This window comes from Chlorocebus sabaeus, chromosome 10 (assembly GCF_047675955.1).
Source record: "Chlorocebus sabaeus isolate Y175 chromosome 10, mChlSab1.0.hap1, whole genome shotgun sequence".
Lineage (NCBI taxonomy): Eukaryota > Metazoa > Chordata > Mammalia > Primates > Cercopithecidae > Chlorocebus > Chlorocebus sabaeus.
The window spans coordinates 10,172,746-10,197,695 of NC_132913.1; the positions used below are offsets into that span (position 1 = coordinate 10,172,746).

The following is a 24,950-nucleotide window of genomic DNA, read 5'->3' on the forward strand; positions in this document are numbered from 1 at the left end:
CTGGAAGGTTGAGGCTGCAGTAAGCTGAGGTTGTGCCACTGCACTCCAGCCGGGGCTTCCAAGTGAGACCCTGTCTCAAAAAAAAAAAAAAAATTCTGTTTTAAATATGTTTTCTAGTTTACCTTATGACCTCTTCTTTACTTATTGGTAGTTTAAGAATATGTTACTCAATTTTTACAAATTTATGAGTGTTTTCGTTTTCCTTCTATTATTGATTTCTTACTTCATCCCATTATGGTTGGAGAAGATACTTTGGTATCTTTTTAAATCTGTTGAAACTTAATTTGTGATTTAACATGTGGTCTCTCCTGGAGAATAGGATAAACCATATATTAAATCACAAATTAAGTTTCAGTAGATTTGAAACTTGACGTGTCCTTTGAGAAGGACGTGTGTTCCATTGTTGAGTTTCATATACATCTGTTAGATCAAGTTGGTTTAGGGTTAAGTCCTCTATTTGCTTGCTTATCATCTGTCTGGTTCTTTTATCCATTATTGAGGGTGGGGTATCGAAGTCTTACCTCCAGAAGCTTTTTTGATGCCAAGTCTGTTTTGTCTGATGTTAGTATAGCCAGCTTTGCTCTCTTTGATTACTGTTTCATGGAATATCTTTTTATATCCTTTCATTTTCAATCCATTTATGTCTGTGGATCTGAAGTGAATTTCTTATAGACAGCATATAATTGGATCAAATGTTTATCCATTCCACCCATTTCTATCTTTTGATTGAAGAGTTTAATCCATTTACATTTAAAGTACTGCCAGGCATGGTGTCACATGCCTGTAGTCCCAGCTACTCAAGAAGCTAAAGGTGTGAAGGTTAGAGGATTTGCCCTCTGACCTTGGCCCAGCCACTTCACCCCTGTGGAGCGGGGTTCTCACCCTACTTTTCCCCTGGCTCTGATGGAGCCTTTGGGCTGCAGTCGCCCTTGAGATGAATGGCCCTGCCCCCGTATCCCTTCCTCCATGAGCTACTGTGGCCCACCTAGTTGTGACACCTGGTGGTGTTCTTGTAATTGCCCACTGCTTTTCCCTCTCCTCCTCTGTGTCCCTCTGTGTCCCTAGCACCTGGCAGTTGCATTGGATGAGCAGCAGGCACTCAGAACATGTTTTTATAATAAATTCCTCAACCAAGGGAATGAAGGGACTTGCTGTTTTCTTACTGTCACCTGGGATTCTTTTTCCTGTTTTCTACTTTCTGATTGCTTTTCTTCTTGCTAATTCAGTTTCATCTTCTCTTTTCAGATGAAGCTACTAAACTTATATATCAAGAGGGCCCAGACCACCAACAGCAACAGCAGCTCCTCCTCTGATGTCTCCACGCACAGCTAATGGCAGCACCTGTCTCTTGTGTAGACCTAGAAGCAATCGGTGGTGCCTCTCAGAGACCTCCCCCCACCCCCTTCATCGGCTGCCCAGTCAGTACAAGGAGGCCCACAAATATTTATTACAATCAGTATTTTGGTCCCTTCCAGCTTTTCTGTAGAATCTTACTGGTATTGAATGTAAAGGAAGCAAGGCCTGTATTGCAGTCTTCACACAAAATGAAAGGAGTAAGAACAGAAAAGAGCCATGCTGAAACATGTCCTGTACAGCCTGCTGCGATGGCAAGACCATGTGTGTGGGGTGCAGTTTTTAAAAATCAGAGCGCTGTAGCCACTACTTGGTAGAAAGTAGCATTTTGTTTTTTTCCAGTTAATAACAGATTTGGGGGTGGGGTGGGGTGTTACTTTGTGTTCCTCCTCCGTAGCCTATTTTCTTGTGAGTATGGTCTGTGTGGGGCCCCTTTCACAGCTGACACCATGAGAGGTGACACATCTTTAAGTTGTGTTCTGAGACCTACTAAAAATGGGAATCAAGTCTTGGCAAGAACGGTCTGAAGATGGCCTTTTAACAAATGCTGGGAATTTTTCTTGTCATATCCGAACTGAAGGCCGACTGCCCTGGCTTTCAGCATAGAATTGGGAGTGCACCCCAGCAGTCTCCTTCCAGCCCTCCCTAATCAACTCCACAGACAAGGTCCTCACCCCAGAGCTTCCATGCAAAGGAATTCTTCAAATTTAAATCTGGACACAAAAATAAGATAAATGTATGGCATCATGTAGGGATGCCTGAGATGGCAGTTCATGAAGCACAGAAGATAAAAGAGAAGTCTTTCATCTTTGCTGCTGAGGTCCTTGGGAACACTGTTGTCATGGGGGTTCTGCCAAGACCTTCATCCCTGGGCTACTGGTGATTCAGATTTAGCAGCAACCTCTTTCCTCTCCCCGAAGTTCTGCTGAAGCTGTTCAGTTCTAACATGGTCTCAGTTAATCTGGTGAATGCCATCTTTACCATCTTAGTTCTGACTTCTGCATTTAAGGTGGGATTAAGAGCAAAGAAAAGCCTAGAGAGACTGGATATCACAATTTTCTTAATGTTATAAACTGAAGTCGTTCCTTGAATGTCTGTTGATGAAATAGTCACTGTTTAAGGAAAAAGTAAGTATGAGGTATAGCAGATTGCAGAAAAACAGGAATAGAAACACACTTAAAAAGAACACACGTTTAGAGTCTGTCTTCCTCCTCAAGGAACCACTAGACCCCCTTTTTAAACACACCTTTAGAGCCTAATTACTCCAATGAAAGCAACTAGAGGTTTGCAGTCTGTTTAAATAAATTTTGACTGAAATTCTTAAGCCAAATGGAAATTCTTAATGCAGTCATGAGGACTTCTACTGTCTCTTCCTGTTGTATTAGATCCTGTAAATTGAACTGATTTTTCCATAAGGAAAACGCTTCTTTTGAGATTAATTCTAATAATGTATTTGCTATTCCAGTGCAGAGCCCACTGCAACTGCTAGGACTGAAAGCAGACGCTGGGTGCCAGAGCACGTGGTTGTCACCCTCATTTCCACAGACCCCTCTGCCCTGACCCTCCAGATTGGATGTAGGAAGCTGGGAAAGACTGATGTTGTATTTGGAAACATGCGCTGAAAATGAAGGCCTCATACTGTGTAGGAACAGTGAAGCCAGGGTGCTGACCGTGTGTGTGTGTGTGTGTGTGTGTGTGTGTGTGTGTGTGTGTGTGTGGCGTGTGGTGTGTGTGTGTAGCATGTGGTGTGTGTGTGTGTGTGCATGCACCCTACACGTGTGGTACCTCACTGCTGCTGTTTAGGGAACTTGAGGAATGCATTTCAAGGGGTTGGGTATTCCTGACTAGCTTTGGCTTAAAATATAGCAGGACCAGGTCTTTTGTTGATAAATACTGTTGGTTTATTAAAATGTCATGAATGGTATTTCTTTTTTACACTCTACAAGTGAATGAGGGAGTCTTTTGTTGACACGTCTGTTGTAGGAATGTGCGTTGGGCTAGGTTATCCGTGAGTGTCTTTATGCCTCATGCAGTTAGAAAGACCTTTCTCCTTGAGCTCTTTGACTCCAGAAGGCCCTGCCGTCCCCAGTGTACTGAGAAAGGATGTTGAACATCGCTGGACGTCCTCATAGTACTCACAAAGGGCTAGCCTTGAATGTCACTTGCCCAGTCTTCAGTCTCCTGACAAAGAGAGATACAATCACGTCACAGGTCTCTTGGCCTCAATCTGAAAACTGCTGCCGCCGCGCTGAGGAGACTCGCATGCCGCCACCACCTCACTGGGAGGGCGCCGAGCCCACCGTCGCCCCCTAGACCCTGACAGCTGCAGCTGCCTTGCCTTGCCGCCGCCTCCCTGCAGGGCACCTGTTCCAATGAAAAACAGAACACACAAGAGCAGAGCACCTAGGCCTGCCTCTGCCTCCCCGTCTACCTGACTGGCCAGGGTCCGAGAGCCCTGCTGCTCCACTGCGGGCCGGGAGGGCTGACTCCCTGCTTCCTCCAAGCTGCTGCCTCCCCTGCAGCCAGGGTCTGGGCAGGGTGCGGCCAGTCCTTGGGGCACGCAGCTTCCTTCAAGTGCACTGTGTGCTTCCCGGACCTGCGGCGATGCCACGGGCCTGCCTTTTCTACGCGCCTCACTAGCTTATCACCCTGTGCAGGTAATGCAACTGACTTTGTCTCATCAGCCTTTTTCTTTCCCTGCCACCCTTTATTTATCAAGCATAATGTTACACTTTCAAGGACAGCAAGTAAGAACTTTGTAGAATCCCACCAGGACTTTGCTAACAATCATGTTTGGAAATAAAGAAATGCTCTGAAAAATATCAGCCACCAAAATAGTTTTGTTGGCGCTGTGTTCACACGCATGGTCCCCACACCCCCAGGTTGGGTGGGTTTTTTGGGGGTTTTTTTTGGTTTTGTTTTTGTTTTTGGGCTTTTTCATGTTACATCCATATCTGTATTTATATCTTATTTGTTTCACTTTCAAGTGTATCATGGCAAATGTACAGATTTTTTTTTTGTTAATAATGTGCTAGGATTTGCTAAAAAAGAAAACAAACAAACAAAAAAAACCCTTTTGAGTTTGCCCTAGAATAAATGAGACTTAATTCAATGTTCTGCTTGATGATGTCTTTATCACCGCCATGCGCTGCAGATAGCTGATCCCCTCCCCCTGCCATCAGAACACAGCCATTTCAATAAAGAATCTGGGAGGACTCATACATCAGGAGAGTTCTTCCCCTCGTGACATCAAGAGGTCAACCTGTGTAATCCCAGCATTCTGGGAGGCCGAGGCGGGCGGATCACTTGAGCTCAGGAGTTTAAGACCAGCCTGGGCAACATGGCAAAACCCCGTCTCTACTAAAAATACAAAAATGAGCGGGGTGTGGTGGTGTGCCTGTAATCCCAGCTACTCAGGAGGCTGAGGTGGGAGAAGCACTTGAGCCCGGGAGGCAGAGGCTACAATAAGCCGAGATCGCGCCACTGCACTCCAGCCTGGGTGACAGAGTGATACTCCATCTGAAAGAAATATAAATACAATTTTTTATTTAAAAAGGTCAACCTGGGGAAATGTCACACCCGATGGAGTCGCCTGGGAGCGGGTTGCTGTGCCGTGTGTGCAGTGACAACGTGGGAGATGAGACGCATGGGCTGGAATCCCAGCCACGCTCCTGGAGGCTGCATGAGCAGGGGCCTCCCTCATTGGCTCCATTTCCTCCACTGAGCAGTGAGAACAGTAGCTCCCGGAAAAGGTGGAAGCAGGAGGAAGCCTCAGCCTCGAATCCTGAGATGAGCTGGAGAGCCGCTGAGAGCAAGTCACGCTCCGCTGAGAGCAGCCGGGCTGCCCTGCGTGCCTGCAGTTCTTCTCTGCCGGTCACTGGGGCCTGGAGCAGGCTGGGCAGGGCAGGAGCGGAGCCTCTGGGAGCCAATGCACATCACGGGCTCCACAGCCACTTCTTTGAAGCCCTTTTTCCCTTCAATTCTTAAAATTGTGGCAAGATACACATAACACAAGATTTACCATCTTCACCATTTGTAAGTGCGCTGTTTAGCGGTGGTAAATATATTCAGGTCATTGTGCAACCATCACCATCATGGTGTTCTGGAATCCCTCTATAGGGCTCTCAGCTAGTGAAACAAACCCTGTCCCCATGAAGCGTAACTTCTCCATTCCTCCCGCCAGCCCCTTGGCAACCAGCATCCTACTTTCTGTCTCTCTGAATTTGACTATTCTGGGCACCTCGCATAAGTGGATCATACAGTATTTGCCTTTCTGTGACTGGCTTATTTTGCTTAACATGTCAACGTTCATCCATGTTGTATGTATCAGAATTTATTTTTTTAATTTTTCTTTAAACACATGTTCACCTGCATTTTTTCACATTTTTAATTTCCTTCCTAAGGCTGAATAATATTCTATTGTATGGATAGACCACATTTTGAAGCTTTACTTTTTATTAAAAAGTTGTTTTCCGTCGTGTTCCATGATACATCCCGAGTGCCACTATCCAGGGACTCTGTGCTCCTTTCTCCTGTGGCCCACCACCTTGCACCCCTGCCTGAGACGCCACAGGGTGCTCCGGATCGCAGATACGTGGGTTGGAATCCCAGCTCCACCCCTGCCCGCCTTGGGCAGGTCATTTCCTGCCTCAGTCTTTTCATTTATGAATTAAGAACTGCCTGGCTGTGTTCAAAACTATAGAAAAAAATAAAAAATAACTGCCTAGCAGAGGTGCCATGAGAGTTCATGGAGATGATGTAAGTGACGCAGCTGGTCTGAAGTAAATGCTTCCGATGGTCACCTGCCCTGCCTCCTGTGGACCCGGAAATGCACAAGAGGGTGATGTCACCCCCCCTTCCCTCCCCACAGGCACACCTGCGTGTGCAGTCAGAGCCCATTATTCATTAGCGAAACAGACACCCTGGGGGTGGGACCAGGTTCAGGCACAGCAGCCTGTTCAGCTTTCTATATGTGGTTCTCCAACCCTGGTGCCATTGCCCTGCCTTACCAAAGGCAGCCAGGAAGTCCTTGCCATTTTTCAGAGGGTCACAGGCCCCCCGTGAAGAGTGGGGTACTGAGGCTCTTAGCATTCCTGACTGACGAACTTCACACTTTGCAAGATTCTGGTCTGTAGCATCTTGCTGATTTCCACAGCAGTCCTGAAATGCGATGGAAGGACACACTGTCATGTTCGGTTTCCAAATGAGGAGACAGGCACAGGAGGAGCCCCGGCTAAACAGCGACTGATGGAGTTGGGGCCAGGCCCCGCTCTGCTTCTGGTCCGGCAGTGCTCCCCCACCCTCGTCAGGCCTCGCACCCTTCCATCTCCCCTGGAGTTACCAGGACTCTCCTCAGAGTGCACCTCAGAACCCCTGGGGCCTTGCGAAGCCGATCATGGCCGGCCTGCGCTGCTGACCCAGTGGGGCTGGGGCAGCCTGAAAACGTGCATCTCCACAGAGCGCCCAGGCAATGCCACCCCTACAGCGCTGGGGACCCCACTTGGGGTACCGCTGTAGAGCATTTTGCTTACAATGTGACAGGCGGTTTGACCCCAAGGTTGGGGACGATCCCGCAAGCTGTGGCTGAAAACAAGGCATGGCCTCAGGAATGTCAGGCCATCCCTGTCATTACAGGTAAGTATAGTGACCAGCTAACTCAGCACTGGTCTGGGATGCCGTTAGCAGAGAAGTCCATGAGGGCCTAGGCCGCCGGGGCCAGAGCTCCCTCCTCAGGGCACAGCTCTCCCCCGCAGGCGCGGCCCACCTCCTCCAGTATTTATTAACTCACTGCAGCGGCTCCAGGCAGGAACGGACAAAGGTCGTGTGAATGGGTGTCTCATCCCAGCGACGGATTTAAAAGACATTAAAATGCCTCGTGCTGTGCCCTCCTCCGCTGCAGGGGCCCGGCCTCCAGGTGGACCTGCCGGGCCCTGGAGCCCCGGGAGACACAGTGTTCCTGGGTCACTTCCCAGCAGCTGCGGGATGCCCTGCCTCCCCCTGTGCCCTGCCAAGGGAACAGTCTGGGTGGGGCGAGCAGTGCGGCCTCCTACAGCGGCGGTTCGGGCTCTGCACCACCGTGGCCTCTGCTCCCCCACCGTGAGGACTTGGAAGGGTCCAGAGGTATGTCCAGGGCCAGCGCCCAGGCCATGCCTCTCGTCTGGTCTTCTGCTTTCCTGTCTGCTGTCCTGCCATTCCCACTGGACACTTGCTCATTCTTCAGTGGGGACAAGAGCTGGGACCTGTGAGTACTTACTACTGCCAAGCTGGCCGGGTGCAGTGGCTCATGCCTGTCATCGCAGCACTTTAGGAGGCTGAGGCGGGAAGATCAATTGAACCCAGGAATTCAAGACCGGTGTGGGTCACAGAGGGAGACCCCGTCTCTACAAAAAGTTTTACAAATTAGCTGGGTGTAATGGCAAATACCTGAAGTCCCAGCTACTCAAGAGGTGGAGGCGGGGGGATCGCTTGAGCCCAGGAGATCGAGGCTGCAGTGAACCTTGACTGCACCATTGCTCTCCAGCCTGGGTGACAGCGAGAGACCCTGTTTCAAAATGACAAAACAGAAACCAAACTCTGTTCCGATGCTGTGCTGAGCTTTCTGATGTAATCCTCACAACAGCCGCATGAGGCAGTTCCTATGATAATTCCCATTTTGTACATGGGAAACAGTGGCACAGACACTCTCAGGAACTCACCTGGGGTCACAGGTCTCTCTCGTAAGGGAACTGGGATTCAAACCCAGGAAGTCTAGCTCTAGACTGAACCGGAGGCTTTTGCTTTGTAACTCTGTCCCTTCCCTGAGCCTCTGTTCCATTCCCATCCACCTGACTCTTGTTAGCAAGTTCAGATGGGCCGTGGTCACAGGCAGGCCTGCCCAGCGTTTGACACCAAGCTCATGGTAAACACTCCGCAGCACTGCCCGGGGACTGCTCACTGGGCCTGGGTGGGAAAGACCCACCTGGGTGCTGGAATCTGGGGCTTAAATCCAATTCTGAGTGTTTTGATGCCTGTGACTTTAGCCAAATGACTCCAGCTTATGACGACCTGTTTCTTCCTCTGTAAAACCCTAGGAGATGGGAACTGGGGAAGCAGGGCTGGGGGGTGTGTGTGTGAGGGTGTGAGGATTAGCACACTGTGTTAAAGTCCCTGACACCCTTCCAGAAGCCTGAGCAAATGTCAGCCATCATAATTCCTGTATTATTACTATCCTCGAGGTCCCTGCCCCTGTTTCTCACACATGACGCTCAACAAAGGTCTGGACAAATGAACAACCGATGTAAAGTCTCTGCCCCGTCACCCCCCAGTCCACGGGAAAGATTCACACGACAACTGTGGGCTTTCAGGTGCCTTTCCCTACCTCGGGAGATGATGGGGCTGGGGACAGGATGGGGCCAGCATCCCCTCCCATTCACCGCTCACCCCCTACGCCTGCCGGGAGCCTCCTCCACGCTGTCCCTGGGCTCCTCAAACCTAGCGCAGCCCGGCCCGGCTTCCCTGCCCGTCTCCCACTGCTTGCTGCTCTCTAGTCTGTGGATGCTGATGCCAGGCTCTCCCCACGCTGCACTCCCCCTTCAGCGCACCCGCAGCCCCCTGCAACCTGCCTCCCATTGAACAGATGCTGCTGGGATCCTCTCCTACCCGGCCCTTTGCTCCCAACTCCCTACATCCTCCACCCCTTCTATCCTCTTCCCCAAAGCTGCATGGCTGCTGGGTTTTTCTTTTGTATTTGTATTTTTTTGTTTTGTTTTGTATTTATTATTTATTTATTTTGAGATGGAGTCTCACTCTGTCGCCCAGGCTGGAGTGCAGTGGCGCGATCTCAGCTCACTGCAACCTCCTCCTCCTGGGTTCAAACCATTCTCCTGCCTCAGCCTCCCCTGTAAGCTGGGACTACAGGCATATGCCACCACGTCCGGCATGTATTTTTAGTAGAGACGGGGCTTCACCGTATTAGCCAGGATGCTCTTGATCTCCTGACCTCGTGATCCGCCTGCCCCAGCCTCCCAAGGCGCTGGGATCACAGGCATGAGCCACCATGCCCAGCCTTTGTTTTTTGTTTTTTAGAGACAGGGTCTCACTCTGTTGTCCAGGCTGGAGTGCAGTGGCGCCATCATGGCTCACTGAAACCTCACCTCCTGGATTGGAGCACTCTTCCTGCCTCAGCCTCTTGAACTCCCGGCCTCAAGTGATGCTGCTCCCTCTGCCTCCCAGAGTGCTGGGATTACAGGCCCATGCTGTTTAAAAAAAAAAAAATGCTCCTCTGATGTATCATTCTTTCATGTCAAACCTTGCAATGTCTACCTCCTACCCGTCACTGCCATACACACTCTATGGGATAAAATTCCAAAATCTTAAACGTGGCCTACAGGGCTTGCCACCTGGCCCCTGCCTTCTCCGCCACCCCATCTTGTGCCACTGTGCCCCAGGCACTGCCTCCCGGCCTCGGGGCCTTTGCACTGCTGTTGGCTGTGTCTGGCCCCCTGTCTACACACACACGCATGCACTTACCTACACAAGCACTCCTCTGGCTAACTGCACAGATCCTTCAGGTCCCAGCTTCAGTGCCAGGCTCCCTTCCTTTTTTGGAGAATATTCTAAATTAGACCCTTTTGCTCTTCCTTCCTAATACTTGTTACGCATTTTGTATCTATTTGTGCAATTATTTGTCATCTTAGTCATCTCTGTGGCTAAGAACTGGACCTGCGTCCTTTACCTCTGTATTCCTAACACTTAGCCTGGCCCATGGTAGGTGGCGGATGGATGGATGGATGGATGGATGGATGGATGGATGGATGACTGGTTTATGGTTCCCCAACTAGGATGTGGTCTCAGAACGTGACTTGGGACTTCGAGTGTTTTCTGTTTAGCTGGGAGCCCTGCCATGGTACTTGAGAACACAGTGGTTGTTACTAAACTGCCTGGGCTCAATTCCTAGCTCTTGTGTGACCGTGGCAAGTTACTTCACTCTTTGTGCCTGAGTTTCCTCCTCTGCATGGGAAAGTGCCAATGGCAGCAGTATCTACCTCATGGGATATTTGTAAATCACTGAAATATAACAGCACATGGCCAGGCGTGGTGGCTCACACCTGTAATCCCAGCACTTTGGGAGGCCGAGGTGGGCAGGAGTTCAAGACCAGCCTGGCCAATATGGTGAAACCCTATCTCTACTAAAAATACAAAAAATCAGCCGGGCATGGTGGCTCATGCCTGTAATCCCAGCTACTCAGGAGGCTGAGGCACAAGAATCGCTGGAACCCAAGAGGTGGAGATTGCTGCGAACCGAGATTGCGCCATTGCACTCCAGCCTGGGTGACAGTGAGATTCCATCTCAAAAAAAAAAAAAAAAAAGAGCAAATATGGCTGGGCACAATGGTTCATGCCTGTAATGCTATCACTTTGGGAGGCTGAGGTAGGAGGATCACTTGATCCCAGGAGTTTGAGACCAACCTGGGCAACACAGCAGGACTCCCATCTCAAAAAATAAAAAACAAAAATAAATGAAATATAAGAGCATGCGGCCACCACCCGCACATCCTGGCAGCCATTGTACTTTGTCTGGTGGGCAGTTGAGCCGGTTCAGTGGGGGAGCATGCTTGGCCGTGGAGGTGTCCTGGGGTCCCACCCAGCTTCCCCATTTTTATCTTCAAACTCAGTGAGTCTTTTGGCTTCTATTAGCCCTAAAGTTGCAAGCAGCATGACCAGTGTGGAAAATAGTCTGTAAAGTAGAAGATGTATGTACCTTACCACGTGCAGTTCTGCTTCTGGGACACACCCTGCAGCAAGACACAAGACACTGTGCGAAACAAGACACAGCCCAAAGGCACCTGGGGAGGAGAAGGGATCAAGAAACTGTGGACTTCCCACATAAGTGATACCATGAAGGGAAAAGGAAGGATCTGCAGCTGCATTTATCACATGGGGAATTGAAAACGCCATTTTGGGGGGAAAGAGAAAGTCACAGAAGAAAGCATAGAGCATCTTGCCTTTTCTTCTTTGTCTTTTTTTTTTTTTTTTTTTGATGGAGTTTTCACTCTTGTTGCCCAGGCTAGAGGGCAAGGGCGTGATTTTGACGCACAGCAACCTCCGACTCCCATGTTCAAGCAATTCTCCTGCCTCAGCCTCCCAAGTAGCTAGGATTACAGGCGCCCACCACCACGCCCGGCTAATTTTTTGTATTTGGTAGAGACAGGGTTTCACCATGTTGGTCAGGCTGGTCTTGAACTCCTGCGCTCAAGTGATCTGCCGGTCTCGGCCTCCCAGAGTGCTGGGATTAGAAGCGTGAGCCACCGCGCCCGGCCACATCTTGCCTTTTTTTAAGGTCAAAATAACTGAAACAAAACCATGTATTTTCTTAGAGACACACGTGCGTGGTAAAACTCTACAAAACGAGTGGTTAGGAAACACATTCAGGAGAGTAACTGCCTGTTTGGGGGAGACGGGACTGAGATCGGGGGAGCATGTCATCACTTTCAATGACCAGATGATGTTCTGCTTCGTAATTTGGGGGTGGGTTCACAGGTGTGTGTTTTGTTATTATATGGCCCATAACTCTCATTTATGCTCTATGTTTTCTTTTGCATTATCAAATGTTTCATAATTTAAAGACTAAAATTGTGTGAGAATCCCAAGTTATAAGTTGGTCATTTAGGTGAGTCTCCTGTTGATTCTTTAGACAATCACAGACATGAAAACCCCCAGGTGTAAAATTCCTGTAGAGAATTTACAGAGCCTTGAGAGCACCTGTGTGGAACACCCATCCAAGGAAAACCACCCCACGTGAGACAGCCCAGTGTCCTAACAGGCCTGTATCCACACACAGGATATTGTCAGCCTTTGTGGGACACTTTCTGCACATGGCGGTGGGGAAGGGCTGGGCATTGCCCTCCGGCCTGAGCATTAATGGGCTCTGTCTCCTTCGCCACCTGCTCCTCCTTGGCTCCTCTCTGCCTGGTTTTGCCTCCTAACAAAAGCCAAAGGGATTTGAAATGGTCTTGATGCCGTCCAAATTAGCACTACTCACACAGGCTCCTGCTTTTCCAGCCAAGTCTGAGGTCCCTTATTCTCTGTGAGACGTTTTCCGAAAGTATACGAAAGAGGACCCAAGAGAGACACACTCGGAGAGGCAGGTGCACATGGGGTGGGGGCTACTCTCGAAGTGTCAGGTTGCAGCGGGGAGAGGTTGAGTCTCAGGGCCATCCCCCCATCATGCCTTCCTCTGTGGTGGGACCCAGCTCCCTCTCCCTCAATGCTAGGGCTTTGTGTATGGCCAGGTTCTGCCAAGGAGATAGCTGAACCTCACAAGATGAGAAGCAGCTTTTGTTGAGGATGGACACAGTGGTGGTGACATTTGGTTTTTGTGGGGCATCTCAGGGGCAGGTTCTAGCTTGTCCTCAGTCTCAAAGCTACCAAGCTGCAAGTGGCAGCCACTAAGATTTGGAAAGAAATTTTCTCTGTCTCTTGTTGTTCCTGGTTGAGTGGCACCCAGCCCTGGCACCCTGGCCCTCCCAATGATGATGTCCACTACCTGTCTGTAAGAAGTCCCATTCTGCTTAAACTAGCTGGAGAGGGGCTGGGCATGGTGGCTCACACCTGTAATCCCAGCACTTTGGGAGGCAGAGGCTGGCAGATCACTTGAGCTCAGGGGTGTGAGACAAGCCTGGGCAACATGGCGAAACCTCATCTCTACCAAAAAAAAAAAAAAAAATTAACCCGGCATGGTGGCACATGCCAGTATGCCTATAGTCCCAGATGATACTCCGAGAGGCTGAGGTATAAGGATCAACTGAGCCCACGAGGCCGAAGTTGCAATGAGCTGAGATTGCACCACTGCATTCCAGCCTGGGTGACAGGATGAGATCCTGTCTCTAAATACATATATAAACTAGCTGGAGGGGGCACCATCATCTGTAATAGAGAACTCTGAGCCATGGAGAGACAAGACCACTAAAGCATCCAACTGAAGAGAAAACATCTCAATAAATGATGGCTTAGCCTTCTGATGGAGGACCATCCAGCCAGTTAAAGTGTATGTCCTAGGCACAGGCAAAGATTTCATGAAGAAAACACCAAAAGCAATGGCAGCAAAAGCAACCATTGAAAAATGAGATCTAATTAAGGAGCTTCTGCACAGCATAAGAAACTATCATCAGAGTGAACAAACAACCTATCAGAATTAGGGAAAATTTTTGTAATGTATCCATCTGACAAAGGCCTAATATCCAGAGTCTACAAGGAGCTTTAACAATTTACAAGAAAAAAAAAAAAGACCCCATTAAAAAGTGGGCAAAGGACATGAACAGACACTTCTCAAAAGAAGACATTCATGTGGCCAACAAACATGAAAAGAAGCTCAACATCACTCATCATTAGAGAAATACAGATCAAAACCACAATGAAATACCATCTCACACAAGCCAGAATGGTGAATACTATTAATAGAAAGTCAAAAACCAACAGATGCTGAGGTTGTGGAGAAAAAGAAATGCTTTTACACTGTTGGTGGGAGTGTAAATTAGCTCAACCATTATGAAAGACAGTGTGGCAATTCCTCAAAGATCTAGAGGCAGAAATACCATTTGACTCAGAAATCCCATTGCTGGGTATACACACAAAGGAAGGTAGATTATTCTATTATAAAGATACATGCACACATATGTTCATTGCAGCACTATTCACCATAGCAAAAACATGGACTCAACCTAAATGCCCATCAGTGATAAACTGGATAAAGAAAATGTGGTGGCCGGGCGCGGTGGCTCAAGCCTGTAATCCCAGCACTTTGGGAGGCCGAGACGGGTGGATCACGAGTTCAGGAGATCGAGACCATCCTGGCTAACACGATGAAACCCCGTCTCTACTAAAAAATACAAAAAACTAGCCGGGCGATGTGGCGGACGCCTGTAGTCCCAGCTACTCGGGAGGCTGAGGCAGGAGAATGGCGTGAACCCGGGAGGCGGAGCTTGCAGTGAGCTGAGATCCGGCCACTGCACTCCAGCCTGGGCGACAGAGCGAGACTCCGTCTCGAAAAAAAAAAAAAAAAAAAAAAAAAAAAAAAAAAAAAAAAAAAAAAAAAAAAAAAAAGAAAATGTGGTACATATGCACCATGGAATACTATGGAGACATAAAAAGGAAAAAGATCATGTCCTTTTCAGGGACATGGATGGAGCCAGAAGCCATTATCTTCAGCAAACTAACACAGGAACAGAAAACCAAACACAGCGTATTCTCACTTATAAGTGGGAGCTGAATTATGAGGACACATGGAGGAGAACAAAACACACTGAGGCCTGCCAGAGGGAATGGGGGAGGGAGAGCATCAGGAAGAACAGCTAATGCATGAGGGGGCTTAACACCTAGGTGATGGGATGATCTGTGCAGCAAACCACCATGGCACACGTTTACTTATGCAACAGATCTGCACATCCTGGACAGATACCCCTGAACTTAAAATAAAATTTGAAGGAAAAAAAGTGTATGTCCAAAAAATTATTCAAGACATGGGGATTACTGACAGTTGATATTAAGTGGAAAGTAGAAAGGTAGGGAGGATTTCCTCTTCTGATAATGGTAAGCTAGATGATTTTGGGTAAAGCTTCCTGCAGGGGGTAACTAGAAAAGCTGGACAAAATATTTTGTACATTTATTGACAGTATTAGAGAGTTAACGAGGTAGTAAACAATTTCCAGGAACTTGCAGGAGAGAATGAAAGGATGACAATCTGGAGAGATGAGCCTAGCATTTAGGACAACTTGTGTCCCAGGGGTGTTCACTGCTCCAGAAGAGACAATTGAGATGCCAGGCAAGGCTTTTGACAGCCACATTACCTTTAATAGAAACAACTGGATCCAAGTTGTTAATGCCCCAAGTTCCTGGCAAACCTAAAAGCTTCTCTGGAGGAGGATAACATCATTCAGGCCACAAGATACTTATGCGATTTTCAGGTACACTGTTTAGCCCACCACATGAGGAGACAGCGTCCAGAAAGACCCATGGAAAAACACACAATGGATGAAGACCCACAAAATGCTCCAACTATCTGAGTTATCAAACAGACTTTAAAATAACGTTAACATGTTCGAAGAGATAAATGACAAGATTGAGGGTTTCTGCAGAAGACTGACTAGAAATTTTATAAATTTATCATACTATACTAAAAAAAAGAATATGACAGAATTTTAAAAATTTTTACAATTGAAAGACAAAATAGGCCAGGCACAGTGGCTCACGCCTGTAATCCCAGCACTTTGGGAGGCCAAAGCAGGTGGGTCAGAAGGTCAGGAGATGGAGACCATCCTGGCTAACACAGTGAAACCCAGTCTCTACTAAAAACACAAAAAATTAGCTGGACGAAGTGGCGGGCGCCTGTAGTCCCAGCTACTTGGGAGGCTGAGGCAGGAGAATGGCATGAACCCAGGAGGCAGAGATTGCAGTGAGCCGAGATCGCGGCACTGCACTCCAGCCTGGGCGACAGAGAGAAACTCCATCTCGAAAAAAAAGAAAAGAAAAGAAAAAAGGCAAAATAGTTGAAATTAAGAACTCAAAGGATAACTTTACCAGTAGATTAGATATAGCTGAAAAGATTAGTGAACTGGAAGACAAGTTGGAAGATGATATCAAGAGGGAAGCACAGAAAAACAGAAAGATGGAAATACAGAAGCCATGGGAGGAAGCATAGCAATAAAAAGAAGACTCAACTCCACATAATGGGAGTCCCAGAGCCAGGGAGAAACAGAGTGCAGCACAAGCAGTATGTCAAAAGATAATGGCAGCTGGGCACGGTGGCTCATGCCTGTAAACCCAACACTTTGGGAGACTGAGGCAGGTGGATCACCTGAGGTCAGGAGTTCAAGACCAGCCTGACCAACATGGTGAAAACCCGACTTTACTAAAAATACCAAAAAAATGAGACAGGCATGGTGGTGCAAGACTGTAATCTCAGCTACTCGGGAGGTTGAGGCAGGAGAATCATTTGAACCCAGGAGGGCAGAGGTTGCAGTGAGCTGAGATTGCACCACTGCACTCCAGCCTGGGTGACAGAGCGAGACTCTGTCTCAAAAAAAAAAAAAGACAGAATACACCAGTGAAATGACCAACATTTTTAGATTGGATTTTAAAAAACCACAACTACATTCTGTGGCACATATAAATATAAAGATATAGGTAAGTTGAAAACAGATTGGAAAAAGATATATGATGAAAACACTAACCAAAAGAAAGCTTTGTAGCTGCAGGAAAATTCATAAAATTAGGGAAAGTAGAGTTAAGCAAAAAGCAGTATTAGAACTAAAGGATAAATTTCAAAATGGTAAAAGGTTTGATTCATCAGGGACCTGACACAATTCTAAAGTTGATGTACCTGATACATCAGCTTCAAAGTGCATGGAGAAGAGAGCTAACAGAACTAAAAGGAGAAATAGACAAAAACCTCAATCATAGTGGGAGATTTTAATACAACTCTCTCAAATACTAATAGCAAAAGCAGCCCGGCCCCCTTACCAAATGAGTAAGGATATAGAAAATTTGAACAATACAATTAATAAAGTTGACCTAAATGGCAAATATATCAAACTCCAGCAACGGTATAGTCCACATCCTTTTCATGCACACAGGAACAATTTATAAAAATTAAGCACATACTGGGCAATAAAGTCTCCATATATTTCAAAGAACTGAAATTATGGCTGGATGCAGTGGCTCACACATGTAATCACTTTGGGAGGCTGAGGTGGGTGGATCACTTGAGTTCAGGAGTTTGAGACCAGCCTGGGCAACATGGCAAAACCCCATCTCTACCAAAATACAGAAATTAGCCTGGTGTGGTGGTGCACACCTATAGTTCCAGCTACTTGGGAGGCCGAGGTGGGAGGATCACTTGAGTGCAGGAGGTGGAGGTTGCAGCAAACCAAGATCATGCCACTACAGTCCAGTCTAGGTGACAGAGTGAGATCCCATCTCGAAAATAAAAATCAATAAACCTGGCCAGGTATGGTGACTCATGTTTATAATCTTTTCATTTTCAGATGCTGAGGCAGGAGTTTGAGACCAGTGTGGGCAACATAGTGAGACTGTCTCTACAAATTTTCTTTAAATCAATAAACCTTTGGCAAGATTAATTGAGGCAGAAAGGAAAAGGCATGAATTGTTAGTATCAGGAATGAAATGAGGAACATTATCAGACATCCTATAGATGTTAAAAACATAACATCTGGAGCAACTGGAGCAACTAGAATTCACATGCAACTGGAATTCACATGCAAAAGAGTATATTTAGAACCCTACCCCACACCATATACAAAAATTAACTCAAAATGAACCAAAGACCCCCAGCATGAGAACTAAAACTATAAGCCAGGCATGGTGGCATGCCTGTAGTCCCAGCTATTAGCTGTGGTTGTACACACCTTTAATCCCAGCTACTCAGGAAGCAGAGGCAGGAGAATTGCTTGAACCCGGGAGATGGAGGTTGTAGTGAGCTGAGATCGCCCCACTGCACTCTAGCCTGGTTGACAGAGTGAGACTTGATCTCAAACAAACAAACAAAAAAAGTGAGAAAACAACCCACAGAATAGAAGAAAATATTTGCAAATCACAAGTCTGATAAGGGACTTGTGTCCAGAATATCTAAGAACTCTTACAAGTCAACAATAAAAAGATGAACCAATTTAAAAATGGGCAAAAGATCTGAATAGACATTTCTCCCAAAAGACACATAGATAGCCAACAAGCACATGGAAAATGATCAACATCATTAGTCATTAAAGAAACGCAAATCAAAACCACAATGAAATACAACTTCGCACCCACTAGAATGGCTAGAATCCAAAAGACAGACAGTAACAAGTGTTGACAAAGATGTGAAGAAACTGGATCCTTCATATATTGCTGGTGAGATTGTAAAGTGGTACAACCACTTTGGAAAAGAGTATGGCAGATCCTAAAAAAGTAAAACATAGAGTTTCCATATGACCAGCAATTTCAAGCCAAGATATTTACTTAAGATAATTTAAAATATATGTTACATAAAAATATACACAAGAATGTTTGTAGCAACATTATAAAAGTCAAAAAGTGCAAACATAAATGTTCATCAAGTGCTGAACAGAGAAACAAAATATATAGCTATACAATGGACTATTATTTGGCCATAAAAGAGAATGATGTACTGATACACACTGTAACGTGGATGAACCATGAAAACATTACACTAAGTGAAAGAAGCCAATCTCGAAAGACTACATATTATATAATCCCACTTATATGAAATGTCCAAAATAGGCAAACATGTAGAGACATAAAATAGGTTAGTAGTTGACAGGAGCTGGGGGAAGGGGAGAATGGTGAGTAAGTGCTAGTGGATGTAGTTTCTTAGGAGAATTATTAAAATATTCTGGAATTTAAATAATGGCGATGGTTTCACAACTCTGTGGCTATAACAAACACTACTATATTATACACTTAAAGATAAAAAAGGCCAAGCACAATGGCTCACGCCTGTAATCCCAGCACTTTAGGAGCCCGAGGCGGGCAGATCACAAGGTCAAGAGATCAAGACCATTCTGGCCAACATGGTGAAATCCCATCTCTACTAAAAATACAAAAATTAGCTGGGCGTGCTGGTGCACACCTAAAATCCCTGCTACTTGGGAGGCTGAGGCAGGAGAATCGCTTGAACCTGGGAGGCGGATGTTGCAGTGAGCCGAGATCGCGCCACTGCACTCCAGCCTGGCAACAGAGTGAGACTGTCTCAAAAAACAAACAAACAAAACAAAAAGATAAGTATACACAATATAGCAATAACAATATTATGCCAAAATGTAGATGAAATGGATGAATTATAGAAAAATAGAATCCAAGACTAATACAAGAAAAAAGCAATTGTTAATAGTCTTATTACTTTTTTTTTTTTTTTTTTTTGAAATGAAGTCTCAATCTATCGCCCAGGCTGGAGTGCAGTGGCACGATCTTGGCTCACTGCAACCTCTGCCTCCCAGGTTGAAGTGATTCTCCTGCCTCAGCCTCCCAAGTAGCTGGGACTACAGGTGTACCCTACCACACCAGGCTAACTTCCGTATTTTTAGTAGAGATGGGATTTCACCATGTTGGCCAGGCTGGTCTCGAACTCCTGAGCTCAAGTGATCCACCCACCTCAGCCTCCCAAAGTGCTGCAATTACAGGTGTGAGCCACCGTGCCTGGCCAGTCTTATTACTATTAAGGGAATTTAATAGATAATTTAAAACTTCCACATGAAGAAAACTCCAAACCCAGATGCCTGCACTTGTACGTTGACCAAACATTCGAGGAAGAAAATAATTCCAATTCCATGCAAACTCCGCCAGAGAATAGAAGAGAAGAAACACTACCTTATCAGGTCAGCATAACCTTGATACCAAACCTGATGAAGACATTATGAGAATGGAAAATTACAGGTCATCTACTCATTAAACATAGATACAAAAATCCTGCACAAAACATTAGCGAATGGAATCTTGTAACATATAATGATCAAATAGTGTTTACTCCGAAGTTGGTTTAAATTAGAAATCAAGGCCGGGTGCGGTGGCTCATGCCTGTAATCCCAGCACTTTGGGAGGCTGAAGCAGATCATGAGGTTAGGAGTTCGAGACCAGCCTGACCAACATGGTGAAACCCCATCTCTACTAAAATTACAAAAATTAGCCAGGCGAGGTGGCATATGCCTGTAATCCCAGCTACTCAGGAGGCTGAGGCAGGAGAATCACTTGAACCTGGGAGGCAGAGGTTGCAGTGAGCAGAAATCGTGGCACTGCACTCCAGCCTGGGCGATAGAGTGAGACTCTGTCTCAAAAAAAAAAAAAAAAAAAAAAACAGAAAAAGAAAAGAACATCAGTTAGTGGAATTTATCACATGAACAGAGTATAAGAGAAAAATCATAATCATCAGACATATAGAAGCAGCATTTTATAAAATTCAACATCCATTTATGATTTTTAAAAATACTTTCAGCAAACTCAGAATAGTAGGAAATTGTGTTAATCTGATAAAAGGAACTTATGAAAAAACCTAGAGCAAATATCATACTTAATGATGAGATGTTGACAGCTTTCCCTCTGAGATCTGAACAAGGCAAGGATGCATATTATCACTACTTCCACGGAATGCCATGGTGCAGTGTGAAGGGCAAGAAGAAGATTAAAAGCATAAGGATCAGAAAGAAAGAAGTAAAACTGTCATAATTTGTGACTGCAATGACCATGCAAATAGGAACCCCCAAAATATCTAAAGATAATTATGAGAATTTATAATAAGTTTAGCAAAGTTGCTGAATAAAACTCAGTTAAAACTGTCTATAAACACAAGAAGAAAGTGAAATTTTTAAACAAATAATATTTACACAGAATACAAATTTTGAGTATCTAGAAATAAATATTTTAAAAACGGGCAAGACTTTGAAAAAAACTGTTAGAAAAATTTTTGCAGTAAATTAAAGGTTTAAGTAAATGGAGAGATATGTTCATGGATCGGAAGACACAGTATTGTAAAGTCACCAGTTCTCCCCAAATGATCTGTATATTTAATGCAATTCTAATAAAAATCCCAATGGGAATTATTATACAGCTTGGCAAGCTGATTTTAAACTTTATATGGAAGTGCAAAGGAATAACAATAGCCAGGACACCCTTAAGGAAGAGGAAAATAAAGGTGAGAGGATTTGGTCCATCAAAATCAATAATTTTGGAGGCCAAGGTGGGCAGATCACCTGAGGCCAGGAGATCAAGACCAGCCTGTCCAACTTGATGAAACCTCATCTCTACTAAAAATACAAAAGTTAGCCAGGCGTGGTGGTGGGTGCTTGCAATCCCAGCTACTTGGGAGGCTAAGGCAGAAGAATCCCTTGAACCCAAGAGGTGGAGGTTGCAGTGAGCTGAGATTGTGCCACTGCACTCCAGCCTGGGCAACAGAGTGAGACTCTGTCTCAAAAACAAACAAACAAAAATCAATAATTTTTACAAACTTCAAAATAATTATGATAGTGTGGTATGCGTCAGTAATAGACAAATAGATAAAGAGAAAATAGACCCATGCATGCTTTGGTTTAAAACAAAGGTGGCACTGCAAACAAGTGGGAAGAGGAGAGCATTTTCAATAATAATCTGGGCCAACTGGATACACACGGGAAAAAAAAGAGAAGAAAAATGTGACCCCTACCTCACACCATGCACAAAATTAATTCCAGGAGGATTATAGGCCTGAACATGAAAGACAAAACAAATAATTTAGAAGATAATTAAGGCAGATATCATCATGCTCCCAGGGTAGAAAAGATTTCTTAAATAGAAAACAAAGTACAATAATCATTAAGGAAGGAATCAATAAATTGACTCATTAAAATGAATAATTTCAGTCCAGGCATGGTGACTCAAATTTGTAATCCCAGTATTTTGGGAGGTTGAGGTGGGAGGATCACTTGCACCCAGGAGTTCAAGACCAGGCTGGGCAAAACTTCATATCTATGAAAAAGTCAAAAATTAGCCAAGCATGCTGACATGTGCCTAGGCTGAGGCTGGAGGATTGCTTGAGCCCAGAAGGCCAACACTATAGTGAGTCATGATCACACCACTGCCCTCCAACCTGGGCAACAGAGTGAGACCATGTTTCAAAAATAAAATAAAATACATAAAATATATAGTTTCCTGTCATCAAATGAGTTATTAAAAGAGCGAAAAAGTAACCTAATGTAAATGACGAGTTAATGGGTGCAGCACACCAACATGACACATGTATACATATGTAACAAACCTGCACATTGTGCACATGTACCCTAGAATATAAAGTCTAATAAATATTAAAAAAAAGAAAAAGTAACCTGGATAATGGAAAAATACATTCGCAATATATTTAACCAATAAAGCGTTCAATATCAAAATATATAAAAGAAAAACTCTTTTAAATCAATAAGAAGGAAAGACAATTTAGAACAGTGGGCTATAGAGTAGTGGTGTTCACAAAACTAGAATCCAAATGAGAGTATAAGAAAAGGTGCCCTCTGGACGCAGTGGCTCATGCTTGTAAGGCCAGCACTTTGGGAAGCCAAGGCGGGCGGATCACCTGAGGTCAGGAGTTCGAGACCAGCCTGGCCAACATGGTGAAACCCTGTCTCTACTAGAAATACAAAAAAAAATTAGCCGGGCTTGGTGGCACACACCTGTAGTCCCAGCTACTCAGGAGGCTGAGGCAGGAGAATTGCTTGAACAGCACTTTTAAATTATAGATTATTAGCCATGTGTATTATAGAATCTCAACTATAAAATATATGAAGAAAGGCACCATAAGATGATTTGTAGTTGTTTTTGGATGGTGGGAACATGGGTGATTTTTCTGTTTCATTATATTGGCCTGTATGGTCTAAGTTTTCTTCACTGAGTCTACATTCCTTTTTTTTTTTTTTTTTTAAAACAGACTCTTCCTCTGTCACCCAGGCTGGAGTGCAGTGGTGTGGTCTTGGCTCACGGCAGCTTTGACCTCTCAGGGTCAAGCAGTCTTCCCACCTCAGCCTCCTGAGTAGCTGGGACAACAGACACATGTCACCACACCCAGGCAAGTTTTGTGTGTTTTGAGGAGACAGGGTTTTGCTATGCTGCCCAGGCTGGTCTTGAACTCCTCGCTCAAGTGATCCACCCGCCTTGACCTCCCAAAATGCTAGGATAACAGACATGAGCCAAGGTGCCCAGCCAAGTCTGTATTACATTTGTAAGTATAAACAAAATTAACATTAATAAGAAGCTACCCAGATCCAGCCAAAAAGAAAAGAAAAAGTGAAACAGAAAGATAGGTAAGGCAAATATGGCAAACTGCTAACCATTTAAGCTTAGGAAGTGTCTATAAGGGTACTCTATATTTTTGTTTAAACTTGTTTTGTTTATTAAAAATTTGTTATAATAAAAGGTTAAAAATTAAAAGATGTGTAAAAGCCTGTGCAGGAGGATGCCTGCGGGTGGGAGGCGGTATCAGCCCTCACATGGATGAAGCCCCCAGGGGACCTTCTGTCTTCCTCAAATCCTAAGGGAAAGGTAAGGGGCCTAGAGGTCCCCAACAAGAAGCTTTTTTTTTGAAGCCAGATGGTTTAGATCCTTTTTCTTTGTATATTTAGTTCTCAGTTGGCCTCCCTTGGAGTTTCATGTCAGATTTTGGGAAGCCCAAGTCCTCCTAGAAAAGGCAGCATTTCCCTGCAAAGCTCAGCTCCCTTCCCAGGTGACTGCAGGACTGACCTCCAAATTATTTGCCCACTGTCAATGACAAGCCCCTGAGTCCACCTTGATCTAGTGTTATGGCTGAACTGTGTCCACCTCCAAATTAATATGTTGAAGTCCTAACCCCCAGTACCTTGAATGTGACTTTATTTGGAGATAGGGCCCTTAAAGAGTTAATTAGGCCAGGTGCGGTGGCTCACACCTGTAATCCCAGCACTTTGGGAGGCCGAGGCAGGCAGATCACCTGAGGTCAGGAGTTCGGGACCAGCCTGGACAAAATGGTGAAACCCTGTCTCTACTAAAAATACAAAAATTAGCCAGGCGTGGTGGCGGGCACCTGTAATCCCAGCTACTCGGGAGGCTGAGGCGGGAGAATCGATTGAACCCGGGAGGCGGAGATTACAGTGAGCCGAGATCACACCACTACACTCCAGCCTGGGCGCAACAGAGCAAGACTCTGTCTCAAAACAAACAAACAAAAAGTTAATTAAGTTAAATTTTTTTTTTCAGGTGGGCCCTAATCAATATGACTGGTGTCCTGATAAGAAAAAGAAACGTGGATACACAAAGAGGTACCAAGGATGCATGTTGCACTGGTTTGAATGCTTGTCCTTTCTAAAACTCATGTTGAAATTTAATTACCACTATAACCGAATGAAAAGGTGGTGTTTTTTTTTTTTGTTTTTTGTTTTTTGTTTTTTTGACGGAGTCTTACTCTGTCACCAGGCTGAAGTGCAGTGGCATGATCTCGGCTCACTGCAACCTCCACCTCCCAGGTTCAAGCAATTCCCCTGCCTCAGCCTCCTGAGTAGCTGGGACTACAGATGCATGCCACCACACCCAGCTAATTTTCTGTATTTTAGTAGAGACGGGGTTTCACCACGTTGACCAGGATGGTCTCTATCTCCTGACCTAATGATCTGCCTGCCTCAGCCTCCCAAAGTGCTGTAATCCCAGGCGTGAGCCACCATGCCTGGCATTTTTTGTTTGTTTGATTTTTGAGAGGGAGTCTCACTCTGTCACCCAGGCTGGAGCACAGTGGCGTGTTCTTGGCTCACTGCAGCCTTGACCTCCTGGGCTCAGGTGATTCTCCCACCTCAGCCTCCCAAGTAGGTGGGACTATAGGCGTGTGCCACCATGCCTGGCTAATTTTTTCTATTTTTAGTAAAGACAAGGTTTCACCATGTTGGTCAGGCCAGTCTTGAACTCCTGACCTCAAGCAATCTGCCCACCTCAGCCTCCCAGAGTGTTGGGGTTATAGGCGTGACCCACTGTAGCTGGCCAGGTGGGGCCTTTAAGAGGTGATTAGGCTCCACTCTCATGGGTGGGCTTAATGTCTTTTAAAAAATGACTTCCAAGGCTGAGCATGG

General features: G+C 45.6%; 1 protein-coding gene across 22 annotated transcripts in view; it reads left to right on the forward strand.

The window, feature by feature from the left end:
• CLASP1 (cytoplasmic linker associated protein 1) overlaps window positions 1-4,465 on the forward strand; it is a 309,125-nt gene extending 304,660 nt beyond the window's left edge. For all 22 annotated transcript variants that reach the window (XM_037988107.2, XM_073019596.1, XM_037988110.2 and 19 more), the window contains one exon: window positions 1,246-4,465. In XM_037988107.2, the coding sequence (XP_037844035.1) occupies window positions 1,246-1,332 (87 nt within the window). In that variant the 3' untranslated portion in view covers window positions 1,333-4,465. The remainder of the gene's footprint in view (window positions 1-1,245) is intronic.
• The last annotated feature ends 20,485 nt before the right edge of the window (window positions 4,466-24,950 follow it).